Genomic DNA, 18,782 nt, shown 5'->3' on the forward strand with positions numbered 1-18,782 from the left:
TGGTATATAAGTGCCCATAGCACACTTAAAGCTAGGATCATTACATGACAGAACCATATCAAGTGTCAACGATGCATCTGTAGCAATGCTCTGGTGCTACAAAGCTGCACCAGTCCAACTAGCTTCACAAATACAGACACACCAAATAGAAATCTGAGGTTAAGGTGTCACACGTCATATGTAGGCACCAGAACTTGAGCAACAAGAGTGATCTGAACTTGAAATACATGCTGTATGCCAAATCCATATAAATGGTAAAGGTAAGCCTCTTGCTCAGCTGAAGCTTGTTGCTACATCTCAAGAAAATCTTCCAAATGTCAAAGCACACACACGCTCTGACATCCCAACCAAATACAGAGCCGGAACATATATGATAAAGCCATACATCTAAAGAAGCAAAACTGAAAGAAAAAAAAAAGAAAAGACCACGTGGCAATGTACTTACCAATTCACTGCACACCTTCTTGTGGCAACGAATCTGTGAGGGGTGTCAGATGCAGAATTAGTGCAAGCTAACCACAGCTCGGACAACTGTATTTATTACATTAGGTCAACTGCTACTACACGCACGCAGTCAAAAAAACAGCACTCCAGTAGTACAATGCTTTAACACTTGTTAAGATCATGGCTGGCCTTGTACTTACCAGGAATGCGCAAAGAGCACTTAAGGAGTTCTTCATTGCAACGTGAGACACTGCGAAAAGGGGATGACAAAAAAAATTACAAACAAGCAAAACTTTTGGCATTTCTCTATCAATGGCACATACACTTTTGCAAACTATATCACACTGTAATAATGCAAATTTTGACGAAAGGCTTTGCACTCACCCAGCATCACTTGTTCCATGACAGTCGATGTGAGGGACTCTATATCACTCCGCACATCCGAAGTGGCACCAAACTGCACAGAAAGTATCCGGAATTATGCAACTATGCAGCACACTATGGCCTGAAAAAGCAGGATTAGCAAAATCTCCCTCCCCTCCAACACAACACCTCTCAGGCCACGGAGGAAGACTATATGGGAGTGGAAACTCCGCTGTCTGCGGCGACCAGAAAAGGTCACAAACCCGCGACGCCACTATCATGCTGGCGGCGCCTGGCGGCCTGGAAAGAAACTACTGCATTTCGGTTGCCAAGGCAACCAGTCGAGCGTGTTGCTCCCGTTCATCCGCGCGTGCCTGACTTCTATTGAGGGCACTCTCATGCGCTTCTTTACCGCTGGTAGCCCGAAGAGCAACTGGTGCTACGATTCAACCATCTGAGCATAGGCGCTGACAAGAACTGTTGCTGTTTGAGTTAAGGGCGCAGAAATACAACGTCACAGAGTGCCTGACACAAACACCCGTGTCGTATGCTTGTCGTCTGCTTTGAGCACATGCCACCGGTGAGCGCGCCGGAGCTGCCTGCCCGGACGCTGCATTTTTTTTTTTTTCGATGCTGCTTCTACGACATGCCGCATGGCGCCGCCACTGCATGCGACCCCGTCGGCGCATACAATTGTGACTTTATCTGGTCGCCTGCGCTCGCTCGCACTGACGGGAGTTTCACCTCCTATATAGTCTTGCTCCGTGTCTCAGGCACAGCCAAAAAAAAATTCAAGAATGGTGTGCCCTCAATGCCTGCTACAAGTTCAAGCAAAACCAAAATGATGCTCATTTCAACGAAGTGAACTCTTCAACTATCCTATAATGCAACATTGCTGCTTTCAAGGTACTATTACGTAGTAGTATTTAGCCCCTTAAGTGGGCAGTCCATCTAAACATAAAACTAACTCTTTGGGGCACTTGGGATGCACTGATTTTTCTAACTGTTGATCTGATTTTCTCAGCAACATAATTATGTCTTTTGTGGCCACACAAGCACGGACATAACTGAGAAGAGCCATGAAATTGATTTTTGCCGAGAACAAAACGTGGATGAATTTGTTCTCAATCTCTTTAAACTTAGGGCATTCTTATCTTTTTTTTTCTCAAAGAACAACACACATTCTCTCGTCATCTGCTACACACTGTGAAAGCTACATCCCCTTCTGAACTAACAAAACACAGACAAGACATCCATAATTAAATCAAAGTGCACAAAGCAGGCTGCGTTAATCAGCAATGAGTTAAGATGCCATTGCGGCACATGCGTTAATGCTGAGACTAGTCACTGGAAAAGGAAAAAAAACTGCACCGAAACAAGGCAGAGCAGGAGTTTTGTGCCTCACCTTTCGTGTGCTACTAACAATATGCAGGGTGTCAGCAATGACATTGAGGACCTCGTGGCTACTTCTCAAGGCACCTGAAGACGATGCCTTGACCAGGGTCTCTGCAATCCTGACAAGGTGGTGCAGGGGTGCCACACCACTCTTGGCATAGCCATTCAGGAGGTTCAAACACCTGCATGCACCATCGTGGCCACAGGTTGTGCATGTAGGTAAGGTCCCCAGGCAAGAGATAAGTTCCAACACAAAGATGGCGCATAAGAAAAGCCTGCTTGTTCCAGTATGCACTGGGTGTTGAATTCTGCCTTTCCAGCTCCCTCAAGACAAAAAACATTCCACACTAGTGGGAACCATTAAAGGGCAAAATTTGATTTGCAAACAACTCTTTCTTGCTATTGGAAGCACAAAGTTGCCACAAGCACAAGTGGCAGGAAAATAAGATCACAATTGAAACAAGGCTAGTGCTACCTAGTAATCTGACTAAAACTATGAATGCATCGATGAGGAAGAACTTACAAGTGCATCCAGAACAATCTTCACTAAAGCCTTAAATACATGCTCATTTTTTTTGTTCATAAACTAAAGTCGCACCTTAGTTGCTGTTGCAGGAGCAACTTCCAGCTGCACCTTAAAGAAACTCAAAGATCACAACCAATTCCTACATTGGGCATTACCCTAAGTGGATGCTCTCACTTACGCCTAAAATAAGTCGCCAAGTTGAAGAAGTGTAGCGTACCTTGTCTGAAAATGAATGTTCACTGTCCGTTCCCTGCTCTTCTCCTTGTTGTCAGGCCGGAGCCTACCACGAAATGCTTCGGCAATGGCCCCATCCAACTCAAACATTTGCTCATCTGTTGGAACAATCTCGTCCGCATCCTGGGGAAAAAAAAAAGACGAAAAGAATTGTGCTCTGTTCATTTCATGTGAACAAATATGCAGATGAGAAAAAGAAGCAAAAAATGAGATTGAAGTGACATTAGTATAGTTGAAGCTCATCAATATGTAGCCAGCTGGTATCCTTTCCTGGCTTCTACCTCACAGGAGCCCAGCCCCAGTTAAATGCACACAGACTTCCATGTATTATATTCCACATTGACATGCCAAAGTCTCACGCTGTTCCCACATGTTATGTCAGATGCTGGGTGCATAAATCATGAAAAACGGTGGCTGTGCAGCAGAAACATGTGGAAAAACAAAACAAATCACATGTTTAAGTGCACTGGCCAGGCTTCCTGCCAGTGATTACGCACAGAAATCTCGCATATGACACAACGTGACACCGCGACATAATGCATCACAACTGTTATAGTTCCCACTACTTTATAGTACAACAACATGCCAGTGTTATCACTAACTAACATTATCACTGCATGCTCAAATCTAAAATCCATTTCTGTCACAGCATGTAAATCTCGACAAACACCTGGTGATTTGCATATAGCACAGCAAGGAGATTTCCAAATGGCACACTTGTGACAGAGTTCTTTCTACCATGTCCAGCTACCTAGAAGTAACAAGCTCACCAGCAGCTCTTGAGTTGCCAATGTTATTGGTAAAAGCCACAAAAACTTATGAAATGTTTATGTTAACTAACATTTAGTAAATATAACCCATTCTCTGAACATTTTCAGATAAAGGGTGCAAGTCTGTGTGTTGCATTTCTCCGTAACAGTAATGGCAGCTGTGCAAATCGCTGCACATCTGTTTTTTCAACTTGGTATCAAAATACCCCTGCACAGGAATCAAACTCTCTAAACTAATATGCAGAACGTACCGAGTCGTCCTCATCAGCAGCTGCACCTCCTAGTGCTGCCCTGAGCCTTGCCCTCAATTCCTCATCCGGATCGCAGTTCTCTTCACTTTCTGCATCACTGGCTTCATCACTTTCTTCACTTTCAGTGTCAACTGGAAAAAAAAAAAAAGCATGTTAAGACTTAACTAAATTGTATATGTGCATTGCCTTAAAGTTATAAAAAAGAACTAAGTCAGATTTTTAAGGCTGCCCTCTACACATTCATCAGACTGCCATAATGAAAAATACCAACTTTGGGTACCTAACAGAACAGTTTTTCTCACTTATTTAGGAGGTTACGAACTCAGCCTGGTCAGTCCCTACATAATGCTCCTGCTTAAAACATTAAATTGAACAGTGGCCTAGTGGTTAGAGCATCTGCCTAACATTCAGAAGGTGCTGGGATCGATCACCTGTGCTCAAGCAGAGAAGCTGCAAAATGAAAACTTCTAATTAGATACCTGTAGCAAAGCTCTAGCTCTGACAGCGTTCACCAGTTGTCATGCCATAATGCAGCTGACAGCAGCAGAGTTTTTATAATACTGACCCAAGCCAATTCATTTGAAAAAGGTGACACAGTTAAATCTGGCCATTTCTGTGTGGTTCGGCAAAGGACCCTTGCTATCGAGAAAGGCTCTTCCGCCAGCCTTCGAAAGCAGTCACCACAGAATACACTGAGATGTTGGACCGTCATGGAGCCTTTCTAGGATGCGACGCTAAATTTGCAGTGGCTGATATGGCCAAAAAGCATAAGCCAGCACCTTCCATTTCTTTGTCGCTGTCGCTTCCTCCTTCTTCTTCTTCCTCTTCATCGGCACTTTTTTTCGACGAAAAGACCTGCACAATACAATGAAAATTAAAAAGAAAAGCTCCTTGGAAGCAACCCTGAACCAACATTTGGCACGGTAAGTAAACACCTTCAGTGAATAGAATGGTAAGAGGAGGGGGCGAATGCTTCAGAAGGTGCATGTTGCGGGAAATTTGAGAAGAAAATTTGAATTGAGGGAAACAGCAAAAGTTAAGTACTATAGTACATGAAATTCCTCTAGTCTTATTGAGAGTCCTGAAAAAAGGAAAAAAAAAACCCTCCTGATGTCTCCAATGCATTCCTTGCAATCGACTGAGGCGTCCCAAGGCCCTTATTAATAGTAGTATATTCAGTGCCACATTAGACATGAACATTTGGATATGACTCTGAGGTGGCTTGACTGACCGTTCAACACGGTAGCTGATGCTAAGGGCAACCCATGCTTTTTGCCATGTACACCACTGATCGACTACAAAGAGTGTTGGTAATGTGGCCAATTCACCGTTCTATATAGAATTAGCTGCAAGACAAATGTGCAGGCTCGTATCCCCATATATATATATATATATATATATATATATATATATATATATATATATATATATATATATATATATATATATATATATATATATATATATATTGTTACGTGGCGGCCAGCCGAAGAAAGAGACACGATGATCGATGGAAATGAGATGATTTAATGGCTGCCGGCCTAGCGCGAGCGCTCCTGCCCGCTCCACTGCACAGTTCGTCTTCTTCGTCACACTACCCGGGGCCACCGAGCGATCGTCCCGATCGCGAACGAGAAGATCGGCACTGAAGATGAAATGTTGCAGATGACGATGGGCTTGTAAAATGGTTGGATACAGAAGAAGGAGGTGAAGGGCTTGCCGCCACGGTGAATGAGACGATCGGCGAATGAGTCCCGGTCCACGAAGCATCCGGGCCGCAGGTTGCCAGGAGCCGACGGCCGAGGTCCCTGGGCGCACCGAACGGCAGAGACGGGGGCGGTGTCCTCACGTGTGGGCAGCGTCTCGGGTCGGTCGGGTCATTCCGGTCGCGGCAACGTGGTCAGTTCGTCGTGTCTTGTGGTCGGGGCGGTGGACGGGGCTGGGGTAAGCGGCGAGGTCGGTTCAGGTCTGGCGGGCTGGGCACAGCCGGGCGGTGCGGACCAGGCACACACGGCCGACGACCACGGCAGGCGCAGGACGCCGAAGCTCCGGGACCAGGATGGGACCAGGATGGAGATATATATATATATATCTTTTGAAAGTGTTTGTTCCATTTTCTGGCCATTAGAGATAAACCAAACATCCAGCACATTTAAATTTAGTGCCACTTTGAATAAGTGGTCATGAAGCCCACAAAGGCATCCCAAACTCTTCCTTACGTGAAGCTTTGCCACAACCTCGGAGTTAGGACCATCCAGGAGTTTTCCAAATGCAAGTGCACACTGTTCTTTTCTCACAATACAAAATTAATCAGCTACAAGTCCACAAGCACTACTGCAGTCTTCCACAAGCATAAAAGACCCAAAAAGAGTATTGAAAGGCAACAAACAGTTGTGCGAACAGGCTACAGGGCATGCAGTTGCAAGCTGCTGGGCAGTCACGGACACAATCACTGCAGCTGCACTGAATTTTTTCCTCTCATTTTGGTTTCCTTTATTTCTCTTTTTTTTCATTGAGGAAAGAAAATGGCCCAGTAACTTTCTCGCATCTCAGTGGACACCTCAACTGTGCCTTAAGGGAAGGAAGGAAGGTGGGAGTGAAAAAAGAAAGGAAGAAACAGGTGCCATAGTGGAGGGCTCTGGTATAATTTCGACCACTTGGGAATTTTTAATGAGCCCTGACATCGCACAGAACATTCGGATCTTTGAGAAATATGCATGAGCCCGTGAATATTACAGCACATTACAGCAAGATGCTGAGTTTCGGTATAAAGTCTGCTTCCATTTCATTGAAATCACTACCTTTGAGATCTGCACATGTTGGCCTCCAAGCATTTAATGCAGGTCAGCACCTGCAATTTTTCACCAGCCCTTTGCACAAGACGGGAAGACTGACAAAAAATTACAGGATTGCACTTAAGACTGCTTATGAGCACAAATGCGAAAGCCTTACCCTGTCCTCTCTTTCTCCCTCCATTTTCCATTTTCTTTTGTTTTCTGCATTTTTGTTAATTTTCTTATTTTAATTATTATTTTTTTAATTTTCTGCATTATTTTTTATTTCTTGTTTTTATTTCATTACATATATGTTGCCTAAGAACTATTCTTAATCAACTTTTACATTTTTGTTTTATTTACCATAAACTTCCGTACACAAACTTCCATCTACAACTTCCGTCCACGTCACTCATGAGCCAAGAAGGCTTATGCCTTAAAAACTGACTACATTTGCACTATGCTACACACTGTATATAGTACTCGCATAAGGGCTGCATTTGTTTTCTGTGGTTTTGACAGTTAGGACCTGTGACTACATTCAAATCGCTTTCACTGCAGCTTCAGTGCGAGGCACGTTAATCCTAGCGACACCGTTGGCGCGGCGTCTCTGAAGATGAACCTGAATCCCGAAGTCTGAACCTGGTGTGAGATGCATCGCCACAAGGAAACACGCGCTAGCGTGGGTATACCACATTTTAGCTCATGCACGGCATAACGTTTTGTTCTTTCTGCCGCGAACACCAAGAGCACGAGATGAGTTAGCAGCGCTGAGGCACTGCATATTCGGGGTTCCAGGCAGAGTGAAACATGTGAGACAACATGTGTGTGGCCCTTCTGAGTGTCGCAGGCAGTTATTTTCTGCCAGCTCCCAGCGTAATGTACCAAGTCGGCAAAATTATGCACATAAAAAGCAGTTCTTTTGGCTGACTTTTTTTGGGGGGATTTACCTACAGCGAAGTTGTAGGCGCGGCCCTTACACGAGTATATACGATAACGTGCAAAACTCAGCGAGAGAAAGCGTAAACTTTTTTTTTTAAATCTCTGCACCTTTCACCGCATCATTAACCTTTTTTCTTTCACAATTAGGTATAAGTGTCCACCCTCTTCTACCGCACCTTTCCTCGTAACTACTTATAGCCCCCACTCAAATATGCACAGAGCATCCAAGTGGCATTTAAAATTGTTTGGCTTACAGCTGCATGTCCCAAGCAATGACATCAAAGCAACGAAGGTTGCATGAGGCAAGACACATGGATTGTGTGTAAGGGATGGTCATCCGACCACGGGCGGAAGCTATGACAGGTCGGAAAGGTAAGCTGTCAATACACAGCTTTCGCAATAAAGCAGAATAACAAGACTGACTCCATTAGAAGAGGGTGGTGCCAGCGACTCACATCAAGCACCAGGGCCAGTGCCTCGTCTGACAAGTGGTCATGAAGCAGAGCAAAGGAGGCCGTGGCGACGGCACGCACATGCAGGCTCTGCATGGAGAGCATGCTCAGCACCAGGTCCACAACCAGCTGGGCCCACCGAGCATGCTGCTCTTCCTCCTCGCCTTCCTCCGCCTCAGACATCTCATCCAACAGGTCTCGGGCAGAGCTGCACACTTCCTGCACAAAATTCGGGCACCTTAATACTGCTGGCATCCTTTTTTTCTGGAAAGCCATTTTCATTTCACAAGCTGTATACTACAAACTCACCCATACATTCATTCATCCTCTCGCAACCTGGTCATTGACAATATGTTCACTGACAACTTGATTCTTGTTATGGGGAAGTATTGTTCCCTCAATAAAGCACACTCACTCAGCTGTTTTCTCAGCTAACCAGACAATTTTAAAAAACCAAAACATGCATACAAAGTGCCACCTTGGAGGTCATTTAATAGGAAATGCTTGCATTATTTGTCTACAAATAGCACTACACTATGGCCGATGTTAAATAGTCATCAATTTAAAAAAGGCAACAAGAACAACAAATGCAGTCTAGTCACATGGTCAAACACAGTTCCAGACATCAACCATAAAATATGCACTTCATCTTAATGAGACACACACACAGAAAGAAAAACGAAAGGTCAGCTAATAACTAGGCTCAAAGGAAGGGGTCACTCACCTGGAGTGATGAGGGGTCATCAGAAATTCCCAGTGCAGTCAGAATGGTAAGGTACAACAGAAGTACCCTGAAGGCTGTCGCTACAGATTCATCCATGTTGGCTGAAGAGGATTCCATTCTTTCCAAAGTATGCTTGGTTTTCTTGAGCCATTTCTTCACATCAGCACTTCCTCCATCCTCCCCAGAAGATGCTAACCAAGGCAAAAGAATTAAGAGGCCAGCCAGAAGGCAACTGTGACTTTGCCTGCCTTCAACACCCCAAGCTTTAATTAAAAAAAAAAAAGCTTCATACTTTTTGTCCTTCTACAGACAGAAAGTGATATCCACTAATACCACAGCTATATTGTGGCTGGAAGGTTTTATTTGATTTTACGGGGTTTTGCCACCCAAAGCGACTCACGCTATGACGGATGCAGTAGCCGAGGGCTCAAGATAATTTCAACCACCTTGGATTCTTTAACGTGCATTGACATCGCACAGCACACGGGCCTCTAGCATTTCACCAACATCGAAATGCGATCACCGTGGCCAGGATCGAACCCGTGTCTTTCGAGTCAGTAGCCAAGCACCATGACCACTGAGCCACCGCAGCGGCTCTGCTGGAAGGAGCTTGGTATAAGGCATTTCACAGCCTTCTGTATGTTGTAAAATAAAGCGAACAGCCTGACAGTTACTCCAATCTTATATAATTTTATGCTCTTTGTGGTGGCAATTTCTAATGGTGCTTCCAAGATACTACCTCACTGAATTATCGAGTGCCATGAAGGTATGCCCAAGCACACTACACCCACTGTTTCAAGAGAGAAGACGTAAGCCAATACAGAAAGAAAAAGCTTCAAAGGAAACCAAATACGCTCTGTATATACCAGCCACCTGCTTATCATGGGCGGCAAGCGCAGTCCTTCTTAACACATGCACGACAAAGTTCACTCCACACAAGAGTAGCACAGAGAAACACGAGCTGCTGTTCACCTTTGATTCGAAGCAGAAGGGAAGAGAGAAGGTCAGCAAATTCGTTCAACTTGGACTTCTTCCACGGCACGATGCTCTTCAACACGGCACTTTGCATGGATTTGCGCACAGCATCACCCTAAGCAGCACGGATGGCGAAAACAAAAATCGAGGCATGCACAATAAGGGCAAAGGTAACTCTGAGTGCCATGATGTGGCCAAAAGCATGCGACTAAGTATAGAGTAAGGCTGGCCTACTATTATTTCAGTTTTTCACACTCACTTCAAAGCATATGCCATTGTCTTACCATTTACATTATTCCACTACACTTTTTGGACCCTCTTAAGCAACCCTTACCCCATTACCAGCCTACACTTGCCTTACTAAACAGAATGACAGCATTTGTAAATCTCCCATGGCATAACGATGCAAAAATTTAGAATCATAACTTTATTCACAGTTACTTTATTAACAGTTCACAGTTGCATTACCACTCCACATGCTGATCTTAAAGTCAGGTAGTGCTTCCATAGAGATACACAAGTTCTATCATGGGCTTCATTACGCCAGATTCACAGTGTATCATCTCACTGAGTTCAGAACACACTAAGCTCCTCACAGCAAGCATGATCAACAAAGAGTGGCCGCATTCTATGGCATACTTGTGAATTGTCCTCAGTTCTGACTCTCGCAATGTAGGCATCAATCAGGAAGTAGACAGTGCTGGTCCTGAAGTCATCGTCAGTAGCCATGGCTGGAAGGTGGAGCAGGTTGGACAACTGCAGCGAATAAGAAAACAAATGCATGGCGTAAATTGGCTAGGTATGAGCATGAGCATAAACAACAAGCAAGGAAGGAACCAAAAGCAGCATTGTGCGGAAAAGTAGATATGCTGACAAACCTGCTCAAAGGCTTCACGCTGGGGTTTCAACAGATGTTGCGGCCTGAAAGTTTAGCAAAGTTTTAGCAAACGAAAACCATGGAAATAATGTACTCGCAACACACACAATGCTACAATACTATGTGCAAATAACCAACAGTTCTAAAAAGAAAAACAGAAGTAAACAAACACACAAATAACAACACTAATTCAACCACGCATATTTTCTTGCTCTTACAAAGGGCCTAGACACTCCTGAGTTTTTTGCAGTGTTCACAAGAAGCAACATAAAGAACAATGCAAGAATTTTGTGTAAAAGGGTGTTCGAACCACACACGATAGCTATCTCAAAGCATCAAAGGTAGACAGTGTGAAAATCTACTAAGTGGTACCATACACTACTTACCTTGTGCTGTCTTCAGACTGTGCAATACCCTTCAGGAATTCTGCATACCACTGTACACATTCTGGTTTTGCCTGAAAAATGACACAATCACATAAATATGCAGCTAGGAAATTAAATGCAGCAGCTTTATCTCACAGTGGCCAAATTATCTTCAAGCAGGGAGATGCTATTACAACATATCACGAGCCGCTGCGGCCGGTGCCTCAGTGGTTATGGCTCTCGGCTGCTGACCCGAAGGACGTGGGTTCGACCCCAGCCGCGGCGGTCGAATTTCAATGGAAACGAAATTCTAGAGGCCCGTGTACTCTGCGATGTCAGTGCACGTCAAAGAACCCCAGGTGGTCAAAATTTCCGGAGCCCTTCACTACACCGTCTTTCATAGCCTGAGTCGCTTTTATTAACCAAACAACTTATCACGGGAACTGAAATAATATAGCATAAAACCAACCTAAACAACAAAAGAAATTAGTCACATTGACGTTAAACATTCATTCAGCTAAGTTTTCATTCCACAAGAAAACTTCTGCATTACCACACGGAAACCAGGCACAACAAAATAGAATAAATGGTAGTAGAGATTTTATTTTTAAAAATAAACTTAATTTCGTTTTCTCGAAAGGGTGAACTTCGATAACGTAATAAACATAAAACAAACAATCCAGACGGCGAAAATAAAAGCGCCTGTCCGCCCCACCCATGGCAAAAGAAACTATGCGGTAAGAAGTTTTAAAAAACGCGCCATGCCGCCCAGAGCCCTCCGACGGCCGATAGAGGCGTAGCCGGATTGCAGCCGGATTGTGGCCGCATGCGAAGTTGTGCATTTTCGAGACATTGGCGAAAGCGCAATGCGCGTTGCAAACAATGTGTCGCGCGCCTCGCAGTCTGCGTAGGCCTACGAATCAAAGGAACGTATACAGGCCCGCGCAAACAACACACGGTAAAGTCAGCGCTCGGTGCACGTGTTTGTCAGTCTAAACCGCTCGCCGGGATGGATTTCCTCGAGTTCCCCGACGTGTTCAAGGAGGATCGCGGCGCTATGACGTCGGGTCGGCTCAAGATGACCAACCAAGGGGTCGTCTTCAAGAACAGCAAGACGGGAAAAGTGGAGCAGGTGCAGGGTTCCGAGATGGAAAGCATCAGCTGGCAGCGGCTGGGCGCCGGCTACGGGCTCCGCATCATGATGAAGACAGGCAGCATGTACCGCTTCGGCGGCTTCCAGGACGACGAGCAGGAGCGGCTGGCCAAGTTCTTTCAGCACCACTTCCAAATGCCGCTCTCCACCCGCGAGCTGTGCCTCAAGGGCTGGAACTGGGGCACGGCGCGCTTCGAAGGCAGCGTGCTCTCGTTCGACGTAGACAAGAACTCGGCCTACGAGATCCCGCTCGGCAACGTGTCGCACTGCACCACGGCCAAGAACGAGGTGACGCTCGAGTTCCACCAGAACGACGACGCGGCCGTGTCGCTCATGGAGCTCCGCTTCCACATCCCGACCGACCCGAACTCGGACACGGACCCGATACAGGCCTTCCGAAACAACGTGCTCTCCAAGGCCAGCATCATCCAGGCGACGGGCGACGCCATGGTCACCTTCAAGGAGCTCCAGTGCCTCACGCCGCGCGGTCGCTACGACATCAAGATCTTCCCCTCGTTCATCCAACTTCACGGCAAGACGTTCGACTACAAGATCCCGCTCACGACGGTGCTGCGCCTCTTCCTGCTGCCGCACAAGGACAACCGGCAGGTGTTCTTTGTGCTCAGCCTCGACCCGCCCATCAAGCAGGGCCAGACACGGTACCACTTCCTCATCCTGCTCTTCAACAAGGAGGAAGAGACGAGCATCGAGCTGGCGCTGTCAGACGCCGACATCCAGGAGAAGTTTGAGGACAAGCTGCAGAAGAACATGTCGGGCCCCACGTTCGAGGTCATCAGCCGCGTCATGAAGGCCGTGGTGCAGCGAAAGATCACTGTGCCGGGCAACTTCAAGGGCCACGGGGGCACCAACTGCATCACCTGCTCGTACCGGGCGGGCAATGGACTGCTCTACCCGCTCGAGCGAGGGTTCATATACATCCACAAGCCGCCCGTGCACATTCGCTTCGACGAGATTGCCTGCGTCAACTTTGCACGTAGTGGTGGGAGCACACGCTCCTTTGACTTTGAGGTGGAGGCCAAGAGTGGCCTCGTGCACACCTTCAGCAGCATAGAGAAGGAGGAGTATGGAAGGCTCTTTGATTACGTAAGCGACAAGAAACTCCGCATCAAGAACCGCGGTTCGCTTGGAGGTGGTAAGGAAAAACCGAACTACAACGACGACGAGCTCATCGACTCTGATGCAGAAGATGCTCCGGATGCCTACTTGGCCAGAGTCAAAGACGAAGGCCGGCAGAGGGACGAAGGAGATTCGGACGAATCGTCCGACGAATCTTTCAACCCAGGGGAGTCTGGCAGTGAAGTGGCCGAAGAGTTTGACAGCAACGTAGAATCGAGCTCCGACAGCGAGGCTGGCAGTGGCGGCGGCAAGGGCAGCGACAGTGGAAGTGGCAGTGATGCACACGAGAAACCCAAAAAGGAGAAGAAGAAGTCTAAGAGCGCCAAAACAGTCAAGGAGCCCGGCATGAAGGAACGAAAGCCGCGGCGCCAGAAGAAGGAGCGCGACGCCAACAAGCCAAAGCGGCCACCAAGCGCCTATTTCCTGTGGCTGGCCGAAAACCGAGACAAGATCAAGAAGGACAACCCGGGCTTCAGCATCACCGATGTCACCAAGCGTGCCGGTGAGCTCTGGAAGGAGGTGACAGACAAGTCCAAGTGGGAGCAACAAGCTGTGGAGGCTGCCGCCAAGTACAAGGAGGCCATGGCTGCATACCAGGCTAGCCTGTCGAGCCGGCCGCAGAATGACAGTGACGATGGGAAAGAAGAGAAGAAGACGGTCAAAAAGAGCAAACCATCTGCACCAAAACCGAAGCCGACATCATCATCACCCATGAAAGGAGGAAACTTCAAGAGCAAGGAGTACATCAGTAGTTCGGGCAGCAGTGATGACGACGAGACAAGCAAGAAGGTCAAGAAGGAGCCCAAGGAGTCTCCCAAAAGCTCCCCCATTCACGACAAGTCCGACGATGAGGAAGAAGCATCGGCAAGCACTCCTGCTTCGTCAGGAGATCAGGACATGTCTGGAAGTGGGGATGACGACTGATCTGTTGTTGCATACTGCATTTTCCATTTTTACATTGAAATTATTTTCTTGACACCACTTCCAGCGAAATATGTTTCATATATCATATAATTGTAAATAAAGTTGCGTTGATTATCTCGATATCTGGTGATTCACATGCGACAGTCACGAAGTCAGCTTCTACACTTTAACTTAGAAAAGGAGTCATTTTGCGCTGATCTTTCATGTCTCCAGAAATTCTTCATGGTGCATAAAATGCGGTGTGAAGCTCAGCTTACATAAAAACAGTATGCAGAACCTTTCCAATGAAACAAATTGCAATTGAAGCTCGTCGATCAGTGGTGTGCTTTTTACGCCAGCATTAGTCAGCATTGCCATAAGAATTACACGGTGCTTCAGATGTGGTAGTTGCACAAAACACACACAAGAGAGGGTACGGGACGAGCGCAAAAGTGTGTTTCACGCAACTACCATGTCTGAAGTATTGGACCAACTAGCCCGACAACTCGTTCTAATTGCACAGTGGCTGAGACTTGTTAATCTGAGGTTCCAATCGTGCAATGATTACAATATTTCTCAGCATAAGCATGACTACGGTGTGCATTGGTAATATCTTCTATGCCCTGTTGGGCTAATCATGGCTAAGACGTGAGAAGTAAACTGCAGTCCAAGAAAAAGTGCACACACGATAACATATTGCTCCAAGCCCCACGCCACTTCCAAGCACACTGTTCTGCACAGTGCTGTTTGCGCGCTGTAATGACAAGCAAATCCATGCAACTTTCCTTTGAAAAAACTAATGATAACGAAAGGATCCTCGCAATGGCTGATAACTTGCATGAAAATCTTATTTCAAATAAAAAATGAGCCAGATCCTGCTGATGTACGGATTGAAATGAGCCAAGTCCATTCGTGAGAGCCTCCCTCCACAGCTTAGCTTGAATTGTTTTGAGCGTAGATCAACTGCGTAGGATATGAAGAGATCGGCTCAAGATCTGAACCAGAGGACAATAAAGGAATAATTACCCCAGTCACTAAGGAAGCAGGTATGCACCTCTGCTACACTGAAGGCTAAAGCGCTTAGTTGGACAGGTTGGTATTGGTGCCCTAAATTCATTATTGCTAGTGAAATGGCAGACAGGGAACAATAGGATTAGCGGTTGTCCTCTCTGCACTAGCATTTAGCTGCTAATCATGAGTTTAGGATACTACAGTGAAGTAGAATAAATTCTAGATCCCGCATATTCAAGCTAGTCTACGAGTCTGCTGCCAAAGCGGGAACATAAGAAAAGAAGGCTATCAACCCAGCCCTTGTGTCAGCTGCCTGCTGTTCACATTTACTTGCTTGTGTTGGTGAATCACTGCAGTGCCCCTGATTGTACACAATGAATATTCTAATTTTTTTTTGCTCAATTCATAGCATAATCATTTTTAAGCACCATTCTGATAAGCAGAGCTTGAATTATTACTCAAGAAATAAAAGTTTTTGAAAAAAACTGGGTCAGATCTAGAGCTTCACAGTGCAAAGAGCCAAATACAAAATTTACATGCTGATACTGACCTAATTACAGTGTAATCCACTAATAACGATATGCAATATAACAATATATCGATCAAATCCTTTATATTTATCAGTTCTCCCATTGACCCTATGTAAAAACAAATCACATATAATGATGCAATTATCGGCAAAATAATGGATACATCGATAGGATTCTCGCCGCCAGGATAGTGTTTACCACCAAAATTTGTCTGAAAGTTTGATAAAAATACAAAATACTTTGAAGTGAATGACGTCAACACTCTCCGAATAGACCTGCGTGGCGAAATCCGAGAAGCAGCATTGCCTATGGTCTTGGGAACCAAGCGCTATCGTCGTCACATTCGTTGGAGGGAGGAGCTTGCTTGGCCGCTGCTGAGCAATGCTGTCTCGTACAAATGTAGTTTCTACCGGAGATGGTTGAGAATTTACTTTCTTTTTTTTAAGCATTTCCTTTCCCTGAGTGTTTCACGCTCAGCGCAGCCATTAGCAGCGCGCCAAGATGCAGTGCGCCCTTGCCAGGAACAGCAGTGGCGGTGGGTGGCTGAATGCATGGCGGAATACATGGGTGCGTTCTTTGTTTTTTTTTTGCCGGTTCAAATACAAAGATAATCGGTTATAACGATAGGATTTTCCAGTTTTCTCATTATCGTTATAAGTGGATTGCACTGTATTTGCATAACTTTTCAATACATGATGGCATAGAGTTCTAATTTGCTTGTAAAGCATATCATGTAACAGCCAGGATAGCACTGCAGTTTATGGAGATAGGAAACTCACGTTTTTCGCAGTTCCTGTTTAGATGGATTTGGCTCACTTTGACAAAACAAAAAATCCTAAATTTGTAATGAAGTAATTATTCATTACTTTGTATGCTGATGTTTGTCCGGCAGCAAAAGACAAATTCATTGCTGAGAAAATTGCATTAAAAATTTTCCTGCCACTCAATTCAAACTCGCGACATCAACATTAAAAAGGACTCCATGATCGCCGTTTTGAAATTAATGGTGGCGTAACCTAGCCTTTGGGAGCCACACCCAAAAACTGTGTCGATGCACCACATTTTGCTTGCGAAAATCGGCTGGTGATGGCTACATCTGCATTCAATTTTTGGCCTTTTCTAGTTTATAAAAGCTACATTTTCAGCGAAAGTTGAGTATTTGTGACAAGACTGTGGTAGTCAATCAAGGCAGGCCAACTTCAATTTTGTCCTCAGAGCCCACAACATAAACAATTGGTGAACTTAAATTCCATGTGACGTCTATATTTCCCCACCACAACGTAGCCACCACAGCGGACCCCATGTACAATGTGCGAAAATACTGTTGCAACACTGTGGTGTTTACCTTTTTGCTTTCTCCTCAAACAACCAGGTGCAGAACAGTCTGCTGTCAGCACTAACGACCACTTTTGCGAGTGGCTTGCTTTTGTTTTAGTCCAGTCGAATGGGTGAAGTAATAAAGCACAGACGGGCCAAACTGCCACACGCTTTCAGGGCATGCCATTTGCGACTTTCTTCCTGACAAATACGGCCTTGTCCGCCCCAGTGCGCTGTACCTCACGTGGGTGTTAAAGCGGTATTCACACGGGGGACCTCGGCGCGGAGGGACGGGGAGACGAGGCGCGCTACGTCACCGGCCGGCCAAACCCCTCCCCCGCTCCCAAATTTAGTATTCACACGGGCAGCGGGGAGCCGCCGCGGGGGATCTAGACGCGCGAAGCGGCCGGGCGGCGTGGGAGAGGTTAAAGAAAGGGCCGGACGGCCGGTTTTGCTGTTCTTTGAAGACAGCGAAGGCTAAAAAAAATAATAAAGATTGAAGGGAGATAAAAGGGATAAGAAACCGAAAAAGGGAAACAGACAGTTCCCAGCACCGGAGCTGAATACACGTCGAACTTTCTGGCGCTAGAGGATCCAGAGCAGGAAATGGACGTCGCAAAAAGGAGCAAGTACGTGTTGTTGGCGGCTCTACTTGAAACCGAGGATGACGACGATCTTTTCAAGAAAAAGCGGCGGTGCTGGGTGAAGCCATGGATGCAAGAAAAGTCCCTTGGTGTGCAGCACAGTCTGTATAACACGCTTCGTGAAGATGACCCGGACGAATACCAGAAACTGCTTCGTGTGCCGCATGAAGTTTTCTTGTGGATGCTGGAACGCATCAGACACCGGATTATTATTATTTTTTTTTTTTACAACAAAAGCCGCCATCTGGGTTTACCATGCTCAAGGAGCGGGGCTGTGCTGATCTGAGGAGGGAAAATGCCGACAGTCGAGGGGGGAAAAATTAGACGAAAAAAAAGAGATGCGTGAAAGATAGAAGAGAAGAAACTCTGAGAAGATGCAGACAAACACAAAGACGACGTATGCCACAAAACGCATCTTGCTCTAACCAGTTCATAAATATTGGACTTCAAAAATGTTTTTATTAGTGCACGCATTCCTCTTCGTCCAACGTGCGCAAAATCCACGGCAAGAAGTAATACAGCTCCGTCGACAGCGGAGCGCCACTCACAGCGACCCCAACGCGCGCCCTGCCAAGTGCCGCCTAATCTCCCGGGGACGCGGGGACTGAACGTAGCGGCCGAGCGAACGGTCCCCTCCCCCGTCGGCGGCGGCCGCCGGACCAAAACCGGAAACTGCGTCGCCGCGAGCACTCTCGAAGGCGTGACGTGTACGCAGCCGCCGTCAGTTCGGGAGGGATTCCATCCCCCGTGTGAATACCCCTTAAGGAACGCTCCTGTACTGTGCTCATTTAATTTCTGCTTGTCTTCCTTTAGTATTGTTTTTTTATGTACAGTCATGAACTAAAGCTTATGGGATGCAGGTCTGAGGGAAAAAATTATTCCTGCCGGTCAGCTGTTATTCATTTCAGCAGATGGAACATGCATGTCCCCTCGTGATTCTATGTTTTTCAATGACCTGCTTTGACTGACCACACGCAAAATATTTTTCCCACAAA

The 18,782-nt window shown here is 46.1% G+C and overlaps 2 protein-coding genes across 3 annotated transcripts in view; one reads left to right on the forward strand and one right to left on the reverse strand.

Moving 5' to 3' along the window:
* Mybbp1A (MYB binding protein 1a) overlaps positions 1-18,782 on the reverse strand; it is a 60,521-nt gene that overhangs the window by 29,009 nt on the left and 12,730 nt on the right. For both annotated transcript variants that reach the window (XM_077654540.1, XM_077654539.1), the window contains exons 12-24: positions 11,114-11,184; positions 10,729-10,771; positions 10,490-10,606; positions 9,848-9,965; positions 8,876-9,066; positions 8,155-8,370; positions 4,763-4,838; positions 3,984-4,114; positions 2,946-3,085; positions 2,213-2,384; positions 829-901; positions 645-694; positions 446-478 (exon numbers count right to left, since the gene is read on the reverse strand). In XM_077654540.1, the coding sequence (XP_077510666.1) occupies positions 446-478; positions 645-694; positions 829-901; positions 2,213-2,384; positions 2,946-3,085; positions 3,984-4,114; positions 4,763-4,838; positions 8,155-8,370; positions 8,876-9,066; positions 9,848-9,965; positions 10,490-10,606; positions 10,729-10,771; positions 11,114-11,184 (1,431 nt within the window). The remainder of the gene's footprint in view (positions 1-445; positions 479-644; positions 695-828; positions 902-2,212; positions 2,385-2,945; positions 3,086-3,983; positions 4,115-4,762; positions 4,839-8,154; positions 8,371-8,875; positions 9,067-9,847; positions 9,966-10,489; positions 10,607-10,728; positions 10,772-11,113; positions 11,185-18,782) is intronic.
* On the forward strand, positions 11,952-14,426 carry Ssrp (structure specific recognition protein). Its single transcript, XM_077654538.1, has one exon. The coding sequence runs from the start codon at positions 12,102-12,104 to the stop codon at positions 14,304-14,306; it is 2,205 nt and encodes a 734-aa protein (XP_077510664.1). The 5' UTR covers positions 11,952-12,101; the 3' UTR covers positions 14,307-14,426.

This window comes from Amblyomma americanum, chromosome 2 (assembly GCF_052857255.1).
Source record: "Amblyomma americanum isolate KBUSLIRL-KWMA chromosome 2, ASM5285725v1, whole genome shotgun sequence".
NCBI lineage: Eukaryota > Metazoa > Arthropoda > Arachnida > Ixodida > Ixodidae > Amblyomma > Amblyomma americanum.